The following is a 19126-nucleotide window of genomic DNA, read 5'->3' as shown; positions in this document are numbered from 1 at the left end:
CCCTGGAATGTGATAAAACACAAATGGAGGGTTTGGGAGAAATGCTGTCTAGTACCGATAGTGATACAGTCTGCGTAAACAACATTTCGTTTTCCCCAGCAGCCTTATTACCTCCGCCAAGGAGATGAAGCGTGTGCCAGGATTGGGTTTTTGTCAGTTTTTGGTTGACGCTATCACATTCTCCCTGATAGGTGTATTTACTGGAGGTGCCAGAGGAGAACCCCTACACTCGCCATGTGCCCACATCTCGTCAGGGTTACACAAAAATTAGCTGACAGATTTGAAAAAGCCGCTTATGAGAAAACGTATTTTTGTTAATTTCTCCGGGGGGTTATTTTGTAACTTAACTGTAATTTTTAAGTGGAAATTACAGCACATTGGTGATGAAAACTGATTTCTGCAAACATCTACAACTAAGGTGTGGACTAGACTCACATGAAAATATATTATATCAGTTCAACACTGGCCTTGGAGTAGGTCCCTCAGTGCTCAGGTTTTCCCCACAACTCACATGAGGCCATAGAGTTGGTTTTATAGTCAGTGTTAAAATGTTCAAAGATCTTTACCAATATCTGCTTCCACGGCTCGGTACATAATGCCCTTGACATGAACATCCCTAATGGCCTCCTGTGAAGAGAAAAGAGTAAACAGCCCTCAGGCAGGAAGTCCTGACTTCAGTGACACACACAATGTTAGCATTCAGCTGAAGTAGCGACACTTTGCTTTGTGCATAAATGGTTGACTTGGTAGCACAAAGAAAGCACATCTCTGCATACAAATCAAATATGGAGAAAGCTGATACTAAGTTTCAGGTTCGAAAGCGAGGGAGAAAAACAGCTTCCACCACATTTCTGACACAGTAATGTGTGCTTCTAAAGCAATGACGGCAGATTAAAATCGATGTACACAAAATATAATTAACGTTTTTACAAATGACAGGGTAATACTGAATGATAAATCTGCCGTGGCAAGAAAATGAATAAAGAGTGTCCTTGAAAAGATGAGAAGCACTTGTGGATCAGAGAGTGTGTGTGAGATCTTTTAATGACAGCCATCTGTCAAAATCACTATACTGTCACACAGAATAGACAGGACAGCATGACAGCTGCCCTCAAAAGGAGAACACAGCCACGATTCCTCGCCTCTCTCCCTCTGAAGTAGCAGTGCCACCAGAGAACAGACGCAGATGGCTGGAGGCAGGTTTGCTCGACTAAAATTAGACACTCGGTTTACAGAGCTAAAATTAAGACGGTAACGGGTGGCTGGAGTATGACAGCGCACAAACATGTACATATGGCAATAATTCTGTATTTGTGACATCATCTGTAATCACAGTGGATCACCTTATTCTCACTACTGTTTTGCATGTCCTCAAATGCTGATCAAATGAACGAGACAGTTCACCTTCACGTCTTTGTAGAGATGGACGGGCTCGTAGTCAATGTTGTGCCTCATGAAGAAATCATTGACGCAGGACAAGAGGGTCATTTCAGGGAGGGAGAAAATGTCCATGAACTGTTTCATGGTGTGCCCGTGAGAACTCTGCAGGACAAAAAGTCGCAGCGTTAGATCGTTTTATGGGGCTGCATTTATCCAGTGTTCTTCACATAACTTTGAAAGTGACCTTACTTTGCCATAGAAGTCGCTCATGTTCTCAAGAGGTACATGACAACCTTCATACATGGCTATTACTTCCTCATCGGGTACTGGATGAAGACCCCTGCAGAAGAAACACAACACACTAAACACCAAAGAAAATGATGATAATGAATGTCATAGACATTCATATCCAATATGTACAAGAAACACAAAAAAACATTAGAAACTTGTTACAAAAACCACTTAATCTGAAGTAATTCAGATTTTCATCAAAGAATGCCTTTGAAAAATGATTTAAAATCTCTACAAAGATTTGCTTTTGATGTACAACCTGAGTATTCCCTTAAGAACTATGAAAAGGTCCTTGAACAAAGAGACTCTGAAAGAGACTCTTTAAGTGTTTTAAAATGGAAATAATCTGCGACACATCAAAATATATTTTTGAGAAGAGGGAAAGAAAATGGACACGACGAGCAGTCGCAAAATTGTTCGAGAGAATGGATTTCACCATTAGTCTGTTTTTCAGATCTTTTTTCTGACAATGCGGTCAGATGTTGATGATGTGAGTAAAGCGCAACTAGGGCAACCCCGGTGCACATGGACTGGATTACTAAAGCCTTTGTCTGTACATTACAAGGGGATATAAATGAATCTCTGTCCTGATGTGTTATATACTGCAGATACCTGTATACAGTTCCCAACTGGATGTAGTGAAAAGCATCAATCTTCATCAGCAGTGCCTGTCACACATTGGATCATACTTACAAAAACATGAATCCTCTCATCACAATTTAGACGAAGCTCTTACTACCTTCTGGACATCGTAGTGAAGTCCTCTTACAGCAAAATTCGGAATATACTCATACTTGCGTAAACCCTCTGGATACTAGTCACAAGGAAAATAGAAAAAGATAGTGTGAGATTATTCATAAAACATAGAACAAAACAGATTTATAGATGTGTTGTATTCTTGAAACAAACATCAGGAGAGTTTGAGTTCATGAGTAATTGCTGAACTTCAGGATGACCGTGACTGGTCCAAGCCTGACCAGGTTTACATGTTCTAATAATAAACAAGAGACACAGTCATCCATTTCATTCAAAATTTTTTCAAGGATACGGACCCTGTGGTTAGTGATGAGGATGTCCCGTGCGACGTTGAAGATGAGTGTATGGAGGTGACTGGAATAAAAGGCCAGTGTGTAGTCATAGTCAAAGCCATAGATCTCGATGTCTCGAAGGCTCATCTCGTTGTTGGAAAAGATGGTGTCTGGGTTGATAAAGTTTGTAGATATGGCTCGGATAAGATCTGACAGGAGGGAGATGCACTTGAGATTACTTTGCTGTGGCAAAAACAATTATTTTAACATTAACATAGAGTTGGTGTTTTGTGATTTTGAAATCACTCCAGTTCACACCTCTGATGTCACCATGTCAGTTGCACATTTTTAATATTATTATACTCAGGGTCATCCCGTATCTATACCATTCTCATGTACATATCTTTAGTTTTTTATCATCTCTTTTTTTGCCTATTTTGTTTTTGTTTGCTTATACTAGTTCACTAGTATACTCAATAGAGTACGTGGGACAATAAAGGCTTATCTTACCTCACCTTATATTTTTCACTACTGACTATAACTCATTCACAATGATACATTAAACCAACCACGGGTTGAATTCTACCCGTTGTTTGACACACTGCAGATGTCTGGACCTGTTGGACACTGCACAATTATTAACAGTAGCAAACATAATAATAATATTATTTGCAGGACATTTTTATTTTCATTTTGCAAATGCATACCACATATGCATTATACAATACAACCACTGCTGCAGTATAAAGTATGAAAACAAGGCTTTTCCTACTAATCCTACTGTTGTAACAGGAATGCAAGGGGGAACCGTTTTGTACTTGTAGACATGTTCAGTCAGTCTGAGGTGTTGTCTCGTACCATCAGTCTGACGTCTGGTCTCATTGTAAACACCCCTCAGCCTCTCCGGGATGTCTCCGTCTGACGAGCTGCTGCCGGCTGCTGCTGCGTAGCTTTGGGCTCCGGGTTTACGTGACGGTATCGGACCGGTTCTGCGACATATCGCACTGAAATTCCGTTTCCATGGACGAGACCTGACGGGCCGGTGGTCGTAACTCTTAAAGACATCACAAAATGTCCCCCGCCTTCTGAAGACAGTCCTTGCGCCTCAGAAAAGACGACAGCGACAAAGACAACGGCGTCATAGCCGCGATGTTCGGACCACAACACGACGTTTATGTCGCTAAGTACTCCCCCGACTACCGCATGTAGATGACAGACGCTACTGTCAATACGAAAGTCTGTCTGGGTGGCCGCTGTGAACGTCACTTCCGCGTTTGCATGAGTCCCAGCCAATCTACGACCCGCTTCCCTGCAATCGCGAAGGAGCTAAAGCAAGCGGCTCTATGATTGGTAGAATTATGGCCAATCATCGAGCCGCTTCCTGCTTTTATAAAGATAATACAGGAAAATCCATAATGGGCACCAGGCAACGGGGTCAAGTCGATGAATGAAAGTGTTGAAAATCACCACAGTATCTGCTACACCAACACGAAGAAATAGAACAGGTTCTTGTTTATCCTGCAAAGTTTGAAGAAATTGTGACATTAATCACAAGCTGCCTTATATGTTTATTATTATTACAATCATCATCGACTATTACACTGTTTCTGTTTTTTCATCTGCTGGTAAATGATTACATTCTTGGTTCATAAACCGTATGTGGGTCTCTCCAGCACAAATGTAACAAAATACATTGCGAACTAATTACTAATCTCTCATTAACAATTTGGGTGGTGCTCGAGCCGATTCTAAATTTGTATTCTAATTTGAATTGTGGGGGAAAATATATCAAATTATAGTGGCAATATTATCATCCACCACAAAATAATGCTACATACCCCACCTGTCAAATATTCTTCTTCTTCTACTAGTTGGCTATCACAAGCTGCAGTTAACACACCCAGACAGGTTGAACAAGCAGTTTTATATATAATTAACCCTTCGGTGTGATGCTACACTCTTCTTCTTCTCCTTTCGGCTTGTCCCTCTTCAGGGGTTGCCACAGTGAATCATCAATTTCCATCTTTCCCTGTTCTCTGTTTCCTCTACTCTGACTCCAACTACCTCCATGTCCTCCCTCACTGCATCTATAAACCTCCTCTTTGGTCTCCCTCTCTGTCTCCTACCTCCAACTCCATCTCTAACATTCTCCTACCAATGTATCCACTGTCCCTCCTCTGCACATGTCCAAACCATCTCAATCTAGCCTCTCTAGCTTTTTCTCCTAACCTTCCTGTCTGTGTTGTCCCTCTGATGACCTCATTCCTAATCCTGTCCATCCTGGTCACTCCTAAAGAGAATCTCAGCATCTTTAACTCTGCCACCTCCAGCTCTGCCTCCTGTCTTCTGCCTATCGCTAGTGTCTCTAAACCATACATCATAGCTGGTCTAACCACAGTCCTGTAAACCTTTCCCTTCACCTTAGCTGAAACTCTTCTATCACAAATCACTCCTGACACTTTTCTCCAGCTGTTCCACCCTGCCTGCACCCTATTCTTCACTTCTCTTCCACAGTCTCCACTACTCTGCACTGTTGATCCTAAGTACTTAAACTCCTGCACCTTCACCACCTCTGCTCCCTGTAACCTCACTTTTCCACTGGTCTCCCTTTCATTTATGCACATATACTCTGTCTTGCTACGACTGACCTTCATTCCTCTTCTCTCTAGAGCAAACCTCCACCTTTCTAGGTTCTCTTCCAACTGCTGCCTACTCTCACTACAGATCACAATGTCATCTGCAAACATCATAGTCCAGGGAGACTCCTGTCTGACCTCATCTGTCAACCTATCCATAACCAAAGCAAACAAGAAGGGGCTCATCCTTGATGCAGTCCTACCTCTACCTTGAAGTCTTCTGTCCTTCCAACAGCACACCTCACCACTGTTCTACTACCTTCATACATGCCCTGCACCAAGCCAACATACTTCTCTGACACTCCTGACTTCCTCATACAAAACCACTATTTCTTATTCTGTGACTTATTCTGAAACCATCAATAAGTGGTGGTTTCAGAATAAGTTTCAGAATAAGTCACCGGATTTGTATAAAGTATTTCTAAAACAAATACGTAAGAATAACCATAACCATCATCCACATATTTCATCACTGTTAAGCGCTTAATATCGCCCCCTTTTGGACAAAGGTCAGTGATGCAGATGAGATGTACTAAAAATGTTCGAATTTACACCACTTTAATGTTGCTGGCAATGCACATAGCGGCTAGTGCCGTCACCAAATAAACATCATTGGAATAAAATACACACTGCATGAATAGATCATTTTTACCCATCGACGCATAAAATGTATGTAATGGCAATGTGATACTTGTTGCATAAGATCAAAGTCTGTCAAACACGTCGAAGGATTTTGACCACATTTTCCGGAACTTTCGTTGCAAGTTTTTTTTTCTTTTTTTCCCCATATCCCACATTACGACAGCTCAGTTGCACGGGGTTACAGCGGATCCCTGCTATACGGTACCTAAGTATTTATACCAGTACAGGGTAATTCACGCCTTCAGATTAGAACCTACGTAGTAAATATGTAGTCACAGCTATACCATCTCCTCCTCTCATATGCTGTTTTTACAGAAATGTATTAAATACGCAGTCCCATGGCCCCCCTCTTCCTCTCCGTCATTATTAACTCCCGCCAATATCTGCCCATGCGACGCTATCACTGTCATATCTTCAGTCCATTTTTTATAGTCTTGGTTGGGATGTACTTTTCCCATAACCTGCGGTTATTTCTAACTTCTGTGTCAATCCCGACAATTATAACTGCAAAGATTGAGCGGAACTTTTAGGAAGTGATGTACTGATCATTCATTCCTGACCAATGGTGACGAGCCACGATTTTCGGGTATTGACTTATGTTGAAGAAGCTGATTGGATAACATGTACAATACACTCCTCTGTGATTGGTCAAAGGTTGTGCGTGGTGCGCAGCTATTGGTCGGTTGTCACCGATTTAACAGAGAGGGGTCTTTTGGGTGGGAGAGGCAGAGTTGTCAGTCTCTTGTAGGTTGAGCAGCGTGTGCTGTCCCCGGCTTTTGTCTCAGGATACTGAAGACTCACATTTAAACAGCACCTTACAATGAAACGGGTTTGGGTTTTAGGTCTTCTTGTGGCACTATTAGCTTTTGGTGAGTAGCACATAGATTCGCTTTGTTACCTGCTTTTGTCATTCCCCTTAGTTCATGTTTTAGCTAACATTAGCCTTAAGCTAGTCGTAATTTGCTTTCTCGGTTAATTTGCCTCAAGTACCTTTATATTCTAGTACCTTTGTATTTATGTTGCTTCAGTTTGGGCCTCTTCTTAGCGAATATTAGCATCGTTGATGGTTTCCTTGGAGCGACGTTAACGTGTATCCGTTATTCCTGCTCGTCTTTCTCGAAGTTTCATGAAGGAGACGTTACACTCATTAGACTTTAATGACGATGGCTATCAATACTTTGTAAAAGTCTTTCGGTTCTATGGGTGTTATTCATATAGTTCCCCCTAGAAGCATTTAACGTCCTGGTTTAAGAATCTTAAATGCTTCATAGTTTTAAACACTAGCACCCAGTTCAAACATTGAATTCATTTTTGTAATAATCTCTTTGTCGGTGGCAGCTTCTGTAAAGGCTGACGATGAACTTGATGTGGATGGGACTGTGGAGGAGGACCTGGGTAAAAGCAGAGATGGCTCTAAAACCGACGATGAAGTAGTTCAAAGGTTGGTATCACTTTGTTGAATATGTTGACAAGGTCAACATGACCAAGCTTGGGCACACAAGTGGTCCAAATGTCCCTTTTTAATGGATGTGGATGAATGCTATTGCCATGTAGTTTTTTTTTCTTGCATCCTGTGTCTTAAAAGATGTGGTTACTGATACCCGGAAGGAAAAGTGATTTGCATGTAGTTTTCAGAGATATGATTTGTGTGATTTCATCCCGGTGTGGTTGTACACTATATCTTACCTGATTACATGATCTCACACATTTGCACATTTGTCTCCTCAGAGAGGAGGAGGCGATCCAGCTGGACGGACTGAATGCCGCTCAAATTAAGGAACTCAGAGAAAAGTCAGAGAAACATGCTTTTCAGGCAGAGGTTAATCGCATGATGAAGTTGATTATTAATTCTCTCTACAAGAACAAGGAGGTGAGCAGGAATAGCAGTTTTTATATTTCACATGTGCAGCATGGATTTCAGATAGATATCTTAATAACATATATTTTTTTTCTTTCTAAGATCTTCCTTAGGGAGCTGATTTCTAATGCCTCAGATGCCCTGGATAAGATCCGCTTGTTGTCCCTCACCAATGATGATGTCATGGCCACCAATGAGGAGCTGACTATCAAAATAAAAGTATGCACAATATGTGTCGCAGTGCCAACATGGTCATGTTAGTAGTTGATCTGTGCTTAATGTAACTGTATTGTCATTTCCAGTCTGATAAGGAGAAGAACATGCTCCATATCACTGACACTGGTATCGGTATGACCAAAGAGGACCTGGTAAAGAACTTGGGCACCATCGCAAAGTCTGGCACCAGCGAATTCCTCAATAAGATGACGGAGATGCAGTCCGAAGACCAGTCCACCTCAGAGCTGATTGGCCAGTTTGGTGTTGGCTTCTACTCCGCTTTCCTCGTTGCAGACAAGGTCATCGTTACATCCAAGCACAACAACGGCACCCAGCACATCTGGGAGTCTGACTCAAATCAGTTCTCCGTCATCGAGGACCCACGTGGGGACACACTGGGGCGAGGAACCACCATCTCGTACGTTTACAGTGTTCCACTCATAGAATAGCATAGAACAAATAACTGGATAATAATAATCTCACACATTTATTAAATTATTAATAATACTAATAAGTTATTAGCACAGGTTTGGCACACTACTAGTCTTTGGTGTCTGGAGAAGCTTGATTCGGAATCGTGCTATGACTCCTCTGTTTTACTCTGATAATGGTTTCTGCAATCCTGGAAAACAATTCCAATCCAACTGCCATAGGAATAAGTGGTTACTGCTTCATGCTTCTCGGTCATGTGACTTTCTGCGCATCAAAGCAAGCTTTGAAGCTTTTTGAAGTTGGCAAATAGGTTACAGTGCCAGGTGCAGACACACTTTCAAAATAGCTCAACAAAGTATTTTTTTACTTATGAGATACAATTTCATCACAAACTTATATTTTACAGGCTGGTTTCCTTATCTCACTTTGTGTTGAAAATGAAATTGAAGTAAACTCTCATACTCTTAGGCTGGTCTTGAAAGAGGAGGCCTCAGACTACCTTGGAGCTGGAGACCATCAAGAACCTGGTCAAGAAGTACTCTCAGTTTATTAACTTCCCCATTTACGTTTGGGCCAGCAAGGTGATTATTCAACGCTCAGCACAGCTTTATTATAGAACTCTCCATTATGGATGTGAATATGTGGTTGTGATGCAATATGTTCCCCTTGATGCAACAGACTGAGACAGTGGAGGAGCCCATCGAGGAGGATGCCGAGGCAACGGAGGAACCCGAGAAAGAGGCCTCTGAAGATGAGGCTGAGGTAGAAGAGGAGGAGGAGGAGGAGGACAAAGACAAGCCCAAGACCAAGAAGGTAGAAATGATTTGGACTAGGAGAGACTTTTACTGTCATTGACTACAAATTGTACAATAAAATTAGGTATAAATCACAGTGAGGCGTCAAAGAAGACTGTTCTTCTCAACATTTCACTCAAAGGTTGAGAAGACCGTGTGGGACTGGGAACTGATGAACGACATTAAGCCCATCTGGCAGAGACCAGCTAAGGATGTGGAGGAAGATGAGTACAAAGCGTTCTACAAGACCTTCTCTAAGGTTGGGCTCTGGAGAGATGCTTCGTCAGACGGCTGTGTAACGTGTCTGCAGCATCATCTGTAACTCTGCCTTTCTTTCCTCCTGACTGTATCAACAGGACAGCGAGGACCCCCTGGCTCATATCCACTTCACAGCTGAGGGTGAGGTTACCTTCAAGTCCATACTGTTTGTGCCCACTGCAGCTCCCCGCGGTCTGTTTGACGAGTATGGCTCCAAGAAGAGTGACTTCATCAAGGTACGTGTCCCAAACAGTCCCCTCAGCCCACTTTCTTGTTATTGGGGTTTTCAAAGTTAAGCATACATACAATATATCATATCTTATTTTTAATACAAATATTAAGAAGACATGAAACACAAACACTGTATAAGAATAAATATCTAAACATAGGACTGCGGCATCCTACATTCTCTCAATAAACGGACAGTTTCATAGAATTACATATTCAGCCCCAATATGAGCTGTAAAGGAATGTTGTGGTTTCTAAAGGAAAGGTTCTCTGTCACAGCTGTTTGTCCGAAGAGTTTTCATCACAGACGACTTCAACGACATGATGCCCAAGTATCTGAACTTCGTCAAGGGAGTGGTACGTTGTCTCTGAGACAATGCCATGTGCTAATCAAGTGTTGCGTGCACTGTGATTCACAGAGGGGTTTGTTCTTGCTTAGGTTGACTCTGATGACCTTCCCCTGAATGTGTCCAGAGAGACTCTGCAGCAGCACAAACTGCTTAAGGTCAGTCTCACATCGGACACAGCACTAAAAAACAGATGTGATGCTGTAGTAATTCCCATAAAGTTTTACTTCCTGGTTTATTTATATCAGCTTATACCTGGCATGCTGCAATAATAATAATATGAGGACTGTTAAACTGTGGAAAGAACCACGAGACCTTCGTCTGCGATGCCCTTGCTCAGGTTATCCGTAAGAAGCTGGTGCGTAAGACGCTGGACATGATCAAGAAGATTGCAGAGGAACAGTACAACGAGAAGTTCTGGAAGGAGTTTGGAACCAACATCAAGCTGGGTGTCATTGAGGACCACTCCAACAGAACCCGTCTTGCCAAGCTCCTCCGCTTCCAGACCTCCAACAGCGAGACAGTCCTAGCCAGCCTGGAGCAGTATGTGGAGCGTATGAAGGAGAAGCAGGATAAGATCTACTTCATGGCTGGTACCAGCAGGAAGGAGGTGAGAACATATCACTAGAAAATATTTAGTTAGTCAGACTGTTGTTGCTTTAAGTAGTTTTACATGAGTTGATCGCCCACCTTCATGTCTCTGTGTAGGCTGAGGCTTCTCCGTTTGTGGAGAGACTGCTGAAGAAGGGCTATGAAGTGATCTATCTGACCGAGCCCGTGGACGAGTACTGCATCCAGGCACTGCCAGAGTTTGATGGAAAACGCTTCCAGAATGTGGCAAAAGAGGGTGTCAAATTTGATGAGAGCGACAAGGCTAAGGAGAAGAGGGAGGCCCTGGAGAAGGAGTATGAACCTCTCACCACCTGGCTGAAGGACAAGGCTCTGAAGGACAAGGTAAAGTTCATGTTCTTTGACATCTGACACAAACCTTTGTTTTTATCACTTGAATGTTTTTATGATTTCTTTTTTCCTCCTTCTACAGATTGAGAAGGCTGTCCTCTCTCAGAGGCTCACCAACTCACCCTGTGCTTTGGTTGCCAGTCAGTATGGCTGGTCAGGGAACATGGAGAGAATCATGAAGGCTCAGGCTTACCAGACAGGAAAAGACATTTCCACAAAGTGAGTCCTGATGACTGTGCCGTCGGAACATGTCTGATTATTGTGACTTTTGCTGTAACTGTGCTTTGCATCTTTCAGTTATTATGCCAGCCAGAAGAAAACATTAGAAATCAACCCCAAACATCCTCTTATTAAGCAGATTCTCCAACGAGTCAATGTAAGTCGGATTATTTAGTTAATATACACATGATTAGTGCAGCAGCCCTGTTCATAAAATAAACTGAGCGTTTAACTGAACTGAATTCATCTCTTGTCTGGCAGGATGATGCTGAGGATCAGACTGCATCAGATCTGGCTACCATTCTGTTTGAGACGGCCACGCTGCGTTCAGGGTACCAGCTGGCTGACACAAAGGCTTATGGGGACAGGATAGAGCGCATGCTCAGGCTCAGCATGAATGTACCGCTTGATGAACAGGCAAGTTCTCCGGAAACATTTCAAACCTCTCCAGTTTGAATGTGGCATCTCACGCCTGATGTGTCACAGCCAGTGGACACGAGTCCATCTTAATGAAACTGATCGTTTTGTGATCCGTCACTCAGGTTGAAGAGGAGCCAGAGGAAGAGCCCGAAGAGCCTGCAGATGAAGATTCTGAAGACAAAGGGGAAGAGATAGATGAAGATGGTGATGAAGAATCGGTGAGAACGTTTATCATGCATGTGAAGGATCTAAGACATGTTCAAGGATCTAACATGCACATGTTCAACCGTCTACCATTGTGCCTGCTCATTGACTGTTTTTTGCCTTCCAGACAAAAACAGACAAAGATGAACTGTGAAGCACTGAATAGAAGAGTATGTGACAATGGAGCTGGAATCTGGATGTGAGTCTTCTTCCAGTACCACCATAGTTGACGTTCTCTTTGGGCAGGGTTTTTTTTAAGGCGAACTTTGTTTGATTTTTTTGTTTGGGTTTTTTTTATTACATTCCTCATGACTGTAAATTTGTTAATATTTAACTGACTTGTTCATGGAAAGATGCGGTCCTGTCTGTTGATCGAATAAATGTTTCCTGAGAAAGGGATCAGTACTGTGAGATTGTTTCAATGACAACAAATGTTGGTAATTTTGGCCAATTAATCATCACGTAGCTTTCAGACTGGTGAACTTGCCACTGGACACACAACTAGCAGTGTACATCTTAAAATGTGACAGTAATGCTTCTGTTCTTCACAATGTGGATTGGCACCACGTCATGCAATATAGCTCATGAGATCAATTCACACGTGACATCTTTTTCAACTACATGTTTAATGAAGTGCCATCAAAATTACCTTACCTGTAAAAAGGAAAAAACTCAGTTCCCCTCTCTAGGATAGATAATGCTACAGGAACCACAGTGAAATAGTTTTGTTGCATTACAATATCAAACTGTGTACACTAGATGGCGCCTCTAGCAGTATGTAGGACACAAACTTAAATTTTCAATGCCTTTTTTGTGGCATTTCACTGATTTTTTTTTTTTTCTTTGTTTCACAATTAATGTTAATATAATTAACACCAGTAACATTAAAAGAAAACTACATCAGATCTACATAATTGACAGTTTAAAAGAAAACTGACACTTTAACATTGAAAATTAAATATTTTCAAAAAAATTTTTTTATGTCCAATTCAAAATAACAGCATTAACTGTATTTGCAATTCACAACATGTGTGACTTAATCCTGCACTTACAACGACCTGTCCCCATGATGCAGGTAAAACAGGTAGGTGCAGGTATTACAAACCTACCAGGCAGCCTCTTTTTTTTGGGGTCTGAAGCGAGGCTATTAAATGAAGCGATGGAGCCCTGTCATAATTTCTTTTGCTGATACACAAACAAAAAATGAAAATGACCAGATCTGATTGAGTGCTAGTAATTCCGCAGTTACAAAACCCTTTTAGGATCTGCAGTCCAGTGAGTAGCATAGCAAAGGTGCAAACAACACATGTTTTGTCCACATCCCGGTAATATCTGTGCACAGTTCAATCCTGACCAGTGGAGTTCGTTGTGAGTATTGGAGCTCGCTACCCTTCCAGGTCACCCAATGGACCCATATGTGCGCCCCAGAGAGAAAATGGGTCTTCTTAATAAAGGGTGACAGAAATGGGCCACAATGGGGACAGTAGGTTTCCTTGTGGCTGCAGATGAGTGATAACCTAATAATAACCTGTTCTCTGGATGGAGGTAATTTAGTGCTGCTCTTTGCCCTCATCCCACCATCCTCAGACAAGCACCTGATTAGTCGGTTCCCAGTCGACTGACATGAATCACTCACTGAAATAAAAACTTAGATGAAAAAAAACTAACACTAAGAGATAAAGGTTGGATTATAGTGCATGGCAAAATAATCTACAATATATTACAGGAGGAACGCACTGAGGTATGGGGGGGGGGGGGGGGGTATTGAACGATTCAGTACGCGTGAAAGAACAGTCTTCCCCCACCCTGGTCACAGTCAGGCCCCCAGAGTCGACTGTGTTCAGTCTGCCAGCTCTGATCCCAGCCTCCAGCCTCATCTCTCACGTCTCCATCTGACCGATCCGCTCGTGCTTTCCGGTTTGACGCCGCAGTTTCTGCGCCGCTGCTCCTCGCGCATGCCATCTCCGGATAGGTGGTTGCCATGGTTTCCTGGGTCACATGCGTGGGTTTCCTGTAGCCAGAATCAGCCGAAGATGCTCGGACCACAAGTGCAGAGCCATTTTCATTCAAGAAAAAGCGACAGTCTCCCTCTGAGTGTGTGACCGGACTGCTGCTAAATTCCATCGTTCTCCTCCTCTTCTTCCTCCTTGTTTAATCTCAGTCGGCTTATCTCGCATCCGCAGCAGGTTTTGACCACATTCATAGACTGAAACCAGGAATGAGTATAGAAATTCCGGAAGGACTGACGGAGCTGTTACAGAGCTTTACCGTTGAAGTGTTGAGGAATCAGCCCGGGGATCTGCTCGACTTTGCTTTACAGTATTTTACTCAGCTGAAGGACAGAGAGACCAAGCAGGCCTCGGTTGGAAATGACCAGAATTCTACCACAAGACCCGGGAAGGCGGTCAATTTTATTGAGGATGCCATGCACATCGATTCAGAGAACGGGGAGGACGACGACGACGACGACGAGGAATTCGTAGGTAGGATCACAGAGGCTATTAGGACATACATGTGGATACTAGTGCGTGCGTGCGTGCGCGCGCGTGTGTGTGTGAGAGAGAGAGAGCCACACACACACCGGGCGCAGTGATGCTTCAGCATCCACCATGGCCATAGTGTGTGTGTGTGTGTGTGTGTGTGTGTGTGCGTGTGTCATTTGCCATGTTTGGTCAGAGAAGCTGCTTTAATGAACCCTCTCCTTATCTGTGAACACTCTTTTGTGATACAAGCATCATTGAGCCACAGCAGCTGCATGAAAGAAAAAGAGCTTGTGTGTGTGTGTGTACACGCGTGCGTGCGCCAGAGGCCTGCACCTCTCATCTGCATATATCTAGTGTCAGGTGTCATCTTATATTTGACATCACAGTGGTTTCCAAAATAGAAACGATGGTCTGCTGTAATGCAAGAAACATAAAATAGCGTTGATATATTTTTGATAGAAATGTAACATTTGACCATTTGACACAGTTGAACTGGTGTAGTAGGCCTCAACGTCTATGCGTGACTTAACAGTTCCTAGCAGTTGTGTTCTACAGTATAATTCAGCTAGCTGCTGCGGTATGTCAGGGGCACTACGTCCACCCATCTGTACAGTGATGGTCCAGTGAGTGTTGTACTACCAGCACTGCCAGGATGAGTCTGACTGGTTGTGTCTGCTTCAGCATTTTAGATTATAAGATGTAAACAAACAAACAAACACAAAGTGAATCTCATCCTCTCTCTCTGTGTGTGTTTTTCAGCCCCAGTAATAAACAGATTCATCAGAAGAGCTTCAGGTGAGATTTCATTTTCAGTCTGTTTAATCCTGCTGTTAAAATCCCGTCTAGAGGAGCTCTGGACAGTGTCACAACTGGAAATACATGAACGCCAACACATCATCCGACTGGCTCCAGAACAAACTATGCTCAAGTATTTTTTCCATCTGAGCTCTGTCATGACCTGCAGCCTGAAGTGATAGTATTGTTTTATTAGAATTACAATTGTCTCCAGTCACGTTATCTATGTCAGTAGATGACGTGGGTGGAGGGTTCATTCTAAGGGTTCGTTCTAATAATATGCTCTTTCAAAGAACAGCACTTGAAGAGGTAGTGACAGAGAATGGATGGCTCTGTTTGAACGTCTGAGTGAAGTATGAAGATATTCCATCACAGTTTGTGATGTATTTTTATGCCCTTTCTTCACCTAAAATGTAAAAAATAGTACATGTTAAATATGTGACTCTGATAGCAGGACACACCACAATGCAACATTTGGGCCAATGCACAAAACATTGACTGTACCCGATGTGTCCGTCTCTCTCTGTCGTTCAGTTTGTGCTGAAGCTTTCAATCCTGATGAAGACGAGGAGGATAAAGAACCACGGGTACAGTGTTTCATGCAAGAAAACAGGAAGCAGACAAAAAAATCTCTTTTGACTTTGAAATTCATTTTAAAATCTAAATAAATCTGTTGAAATCACAACGTTTACTGTTAATGTTTCGTGCTGCTGTGCTTTCATACGCAGATCACGTACCCAAAAACAGATGAGCAAAGGCAGCGACTACAGGAAGCATGCAGGGACATTCTTCTGTTTAAGAATTTGGATCCAGTGAGTTGACTATACAACTCTGAGTTGAATCTGTTTTTTAAGAGGGTTCATTTCAAAATATGAAACCGCCATTATCTAACATAAAAATGTTGATCCCGACACCATGATAGGAGGAGATGTCACAAGTGCTGGATGCCATGTTTGACAAGATCTGCATGGAAGGGGAGCACATCATTGATCAAGATGATGACGGGGACAACTTCTATGTCATTGAAAGGTAGTTCATGTTCCATAAAGTTGTTCATAATGCTCCCAACATCTACGTGTTTCATGAATATATTTAGTAGAGATGTGACATATTGGGGGGGGCGGGGGGCACAGTGGTACAGTGGTTAACACTGTCTTCCTCTCACCTCCAAAAGCTTGCTGAGGTTAATTGGTCACTCTAACCTGCCTGTAGGTTTCAATGTGTGTGAATGGTTGTCTGTCCTACATGTGGCCCAGTGATGAGCTGGCTGCTCGTCCAGGGTGAACTCTGCCATTCGCTTGTTGACTGCTGGGATCAGCTCCAGCCCAACTACGACCCGTAACCAAAGCAAACGGGAGAAGACGAATGAATGAAAATGTGCCGATTTGGGCCGATCATCAAAGTCAAAGTCAACTTTATTGTCACATATACTGTATATGCATGATATACAGCATAGATACAGCATAATCACTGTGATGCCTTCGCTGACCAACCTTTGTTCGTATGTGTTATCAGGATTATTTACTTTTCGCAAAAAATCATCTCGTTCATGTGACTGCTGACTGAATCTGGGGTTGTTCCAAAGAAGTGTGACGAAGGGCTGAAAGACTCTCAAACTGTTCTTGAAAGAGTTCTTGAAATGAAATGAAACAAATCACATACAAATGAATGAACAAACACATGCAATGGGCCAGACTGTTGTTTTCCTTGACATTTTCTCTGCTTTTGTTCGTCCTTCATGTTTCCATTTAGTGGGACATTCAGCGTTTGCGTGAGGGTTGAGGGCACAGAGAAGCTGGTTGGCTGCTATGACAACCGAGGCAGCTTTGGAGAATTGGCCTTGATGTACAACACTCCCAGGGCAGCTACAATAATCGCCACCTTGCCTGGAGCCCTTTGGTGCCTAGTGAGTAAACTCTTAAATCCTCATACACCAGCTCACTCTGTATTGAGGTTTTTCATAAAATGGTGTGAAGGCGGTTCTCATGATTTACATGTTTTCTGGAGAGATCACGCCGTCTCCCCAGGACAGATAGAAGACAGCAAACAACCAACAGATCAGCTCAGCCTGTGTTACTGCTTATGTGTCTGAGTACTAAAGTTGTAACAAATATCAAATATGTAAAAATGAAGACTTCCTATGCCATTTTGAAGGGGACAGCAGTTAATGTGAGTGGACGTGTCCGAGCAATCCGTGCGTATCTCATGTATGAATGATTCAGTAGTGTCCAAATGTTACCTGTATTCTGTCCAGAGAAGCCCCTGTGATTATTCAGTTGCTCTGTGATCTTCTTTCTGTGATGCACCCTGCATATTAATGACTCCTGGTAGATCACGTCCTCATACTGTGGCTAAGAGAGCTGCATGTGGCAGTACGACTCAGCAGGCTGTAGCTCTGTTGGCTGTTCACACTGGTTTTCAAGGCTGTGAACGAGCAGATACGTCGCTCAGGAGGCAAGAGGTTAAAGAACGCACAGCAGCCGCTGTGCCGCTCTCCACTCCAGTGGCGTTCTGGTGCCAATGCTGGTCTGAACCCTCAAAGAGCCACTGTCCTTTTAAATCCTTAAAGAGCCACGTTTTAACGTTACACCACAGCGTCCACATCATCATCAGCAACGACGGAATCATCCTCTTATTGCCAACGGTACACATGACTTTGTGGGTCAAAAGTATTGTCTAACCATTTATGCTCGCTGTTATTTATGCTCACATAATAAGGAAGAAAAACAAGTTGCACGTAGAGTCTACATGTAATATCCAGTGTTGTGGTAGGCAGGTGTGTTCAAAATCTGGCTCACAGCGCCCCCTGCTGCCAAATGTTCCACATGAGCTGTTCAAATGGGTTGAAAGAATGCCAGACGTGTCTGGGACCTTTGAGGAAATAAAAATGACCAGCATACCACACTGAGGAGTGCAGGGCCAAAGGCAGCACTTACAAACATGAATGAAAAATGCCTTTCCTCTTTCTTTTAAGGATCGTCTGACATTCAGGAGGATCATAGTGAAAAATAATGCCAAGAAGAGGAAGCTGTAGCATTCATCGAAACGCTACCCCTGCTTACGTCACTGGAGGTTAAGATTGGTTATCCAGTGTGACACTGGTGCAGTCTTTGTTTTGTAGTAAAGCAGTCAAATAAAACGTCCTTTCATCCTCAGCTTTCAGAGAGAAATGAAGGTCGTAGATGTGATTTCCACCAAGGTGTACCAGTGATTCACAGCAGATTATCGCTCAGGTGAGGAATCTCATTGCACAATCTCTACCTGGCACCATTTAATCTTCTAAAGCATTTAGGAACATGCTCCTCTGTGCTTATCAACAATCGCAAGAAATCTTTTTTCTAACAGGGGGATTTAGCTGATTGCTTCTACATTGTCGAATCTGGACAAGTTAGAATCACCATGAAAAGAAGCAAGGTATGTTTTCACAGTATTCTCTAGATTGTATTTTACATATTCAGTGATGTCTTCTGTTTCTTATCACATGTTTCCTTCTTATCAGTCAAAAAGGACCAGGAGGAAGAGGAGGTGGGAAATCGCCACATGCTCAAGGGGCCAGTATTTTGGGGAACTGGCGCTTGTCACTAACAAGCCCAGAGCTGCCTCAGCCTATGCTGTGGGAAGTGTCAAATGCTTGGGTACATTTTCTTCCAATTTATTCATCATATATTCATCACGCGTCTCAATTTCCCCAGCACAAGACTTGCTATTGTATTAGATTCATCATTTGCAATGGTCAACATGTATAAGTGAAGGAAGGTCTTTGTATCTGATCTCACTCTGTTTGTCTTTGTCGTTTGTCAGTCATGGATGTTCAAGCCTTTGAGAGATTGCTCGGCCCGTGCATGGACATCATGAAGAGAAACATTGCTAACTATGAGGAGCAGCTGGTGACGCTGTTTGGAAGTAGTACTGAGCTCGAGCAGCTAAGTGCATGA

General features: G+C 42.8%; 3 protein-coding genes across 3 annotated transcripts; 2 read left to right on the top strand and 1 right to left on the bottom strand.

Moving 5' to 3' along the window:
- Positions 1-552: 552 nt before the first annotated feature.
- LOC144738629 (5'-nucleotidase domain-containing protein 3-like) lies at positions 553-3841 on the bottom strand. Its single transcript, XM_078621631.1, has 8 exons — positions 3768-3841; positions 3558-3649; positions 2724-2908; positions 2411-2485; positions 2284-2339; positions 1630-1720; positions 1405-1542; positions 553-627 (listed from the first exon to the last, which is right to left on the bottom strand). The coding sequence occupies exons 1-8, from the start codon at positions 3839-3841 to the stop codon at positions 553-555; spliced, it is 786 nt and encodes a 261-aa protein (XP_078477757.1).
- A 2956-nt stretch (positions 3842-6797) lies between these two features.
- LOC144738628 (endoplasmin-like) lies at positions 6798-12067 on the top strand. The gene is given in 19 exon segments (XM_078621630.1): positions 6798-6846; positions 7316-7418; positions 7706-7847; positions 7938-8054; positions 8138-8469; positions 8952-8982; positions 8984-9064; positions 9162-9296; positions 9420-9536; positions 9634-9771; positions 10043-10120; positions 10203-10268; positions 10451-10720; positions 10819-11064; positions 11153-11289; positions 11368-11446; positions 11551-11706; positions 11832-11927; positions 12041-12067. Coding segments are annotated over 19 exon segments (2400 nt in total).
- A 2064-nt stretch (positions 12068-14131) lies between these two features.
- LOC144738630 (cAMP-dependent protein kinase type II-beta regulatory subunit-like) lies at positions 14132-19126 on the top strand. Its single transcript, XM_078621633.1, is given in 13 exon segments — positions 14132-14396; positions 15156-15191; positions 15726-15778; positions 15920-16003; positions 16114-16220; positions 16944-17097; positions 18166-18220; positions 18223-18273; positions 18359-18399; positions 18401-18424; positions 18537-18605; positions 18691-18826; positions 18993-19126. Coding segments are annotated over 13 exon segments (1209 nt in total).

This window comes from Lampetra planeri, unplaced genomic scaffold (assembly GCF_965212315.1).
Source record: "Lampetra planeri unplaced genomic scaffold, kcLamPlan1.2.h2 scaffold_1100, whole genome shotgun sequence".
NCBI classification, from domain to species: Eukaryota; Metazoa; Chordata; class Hyperoartia; order Petromyzontiformes; family Petromyzontidae; genus Lampetra; species Lampetra planeri.
This window is presented reverse-complemented; position numbering and strand designations above follow the sequence as displayed.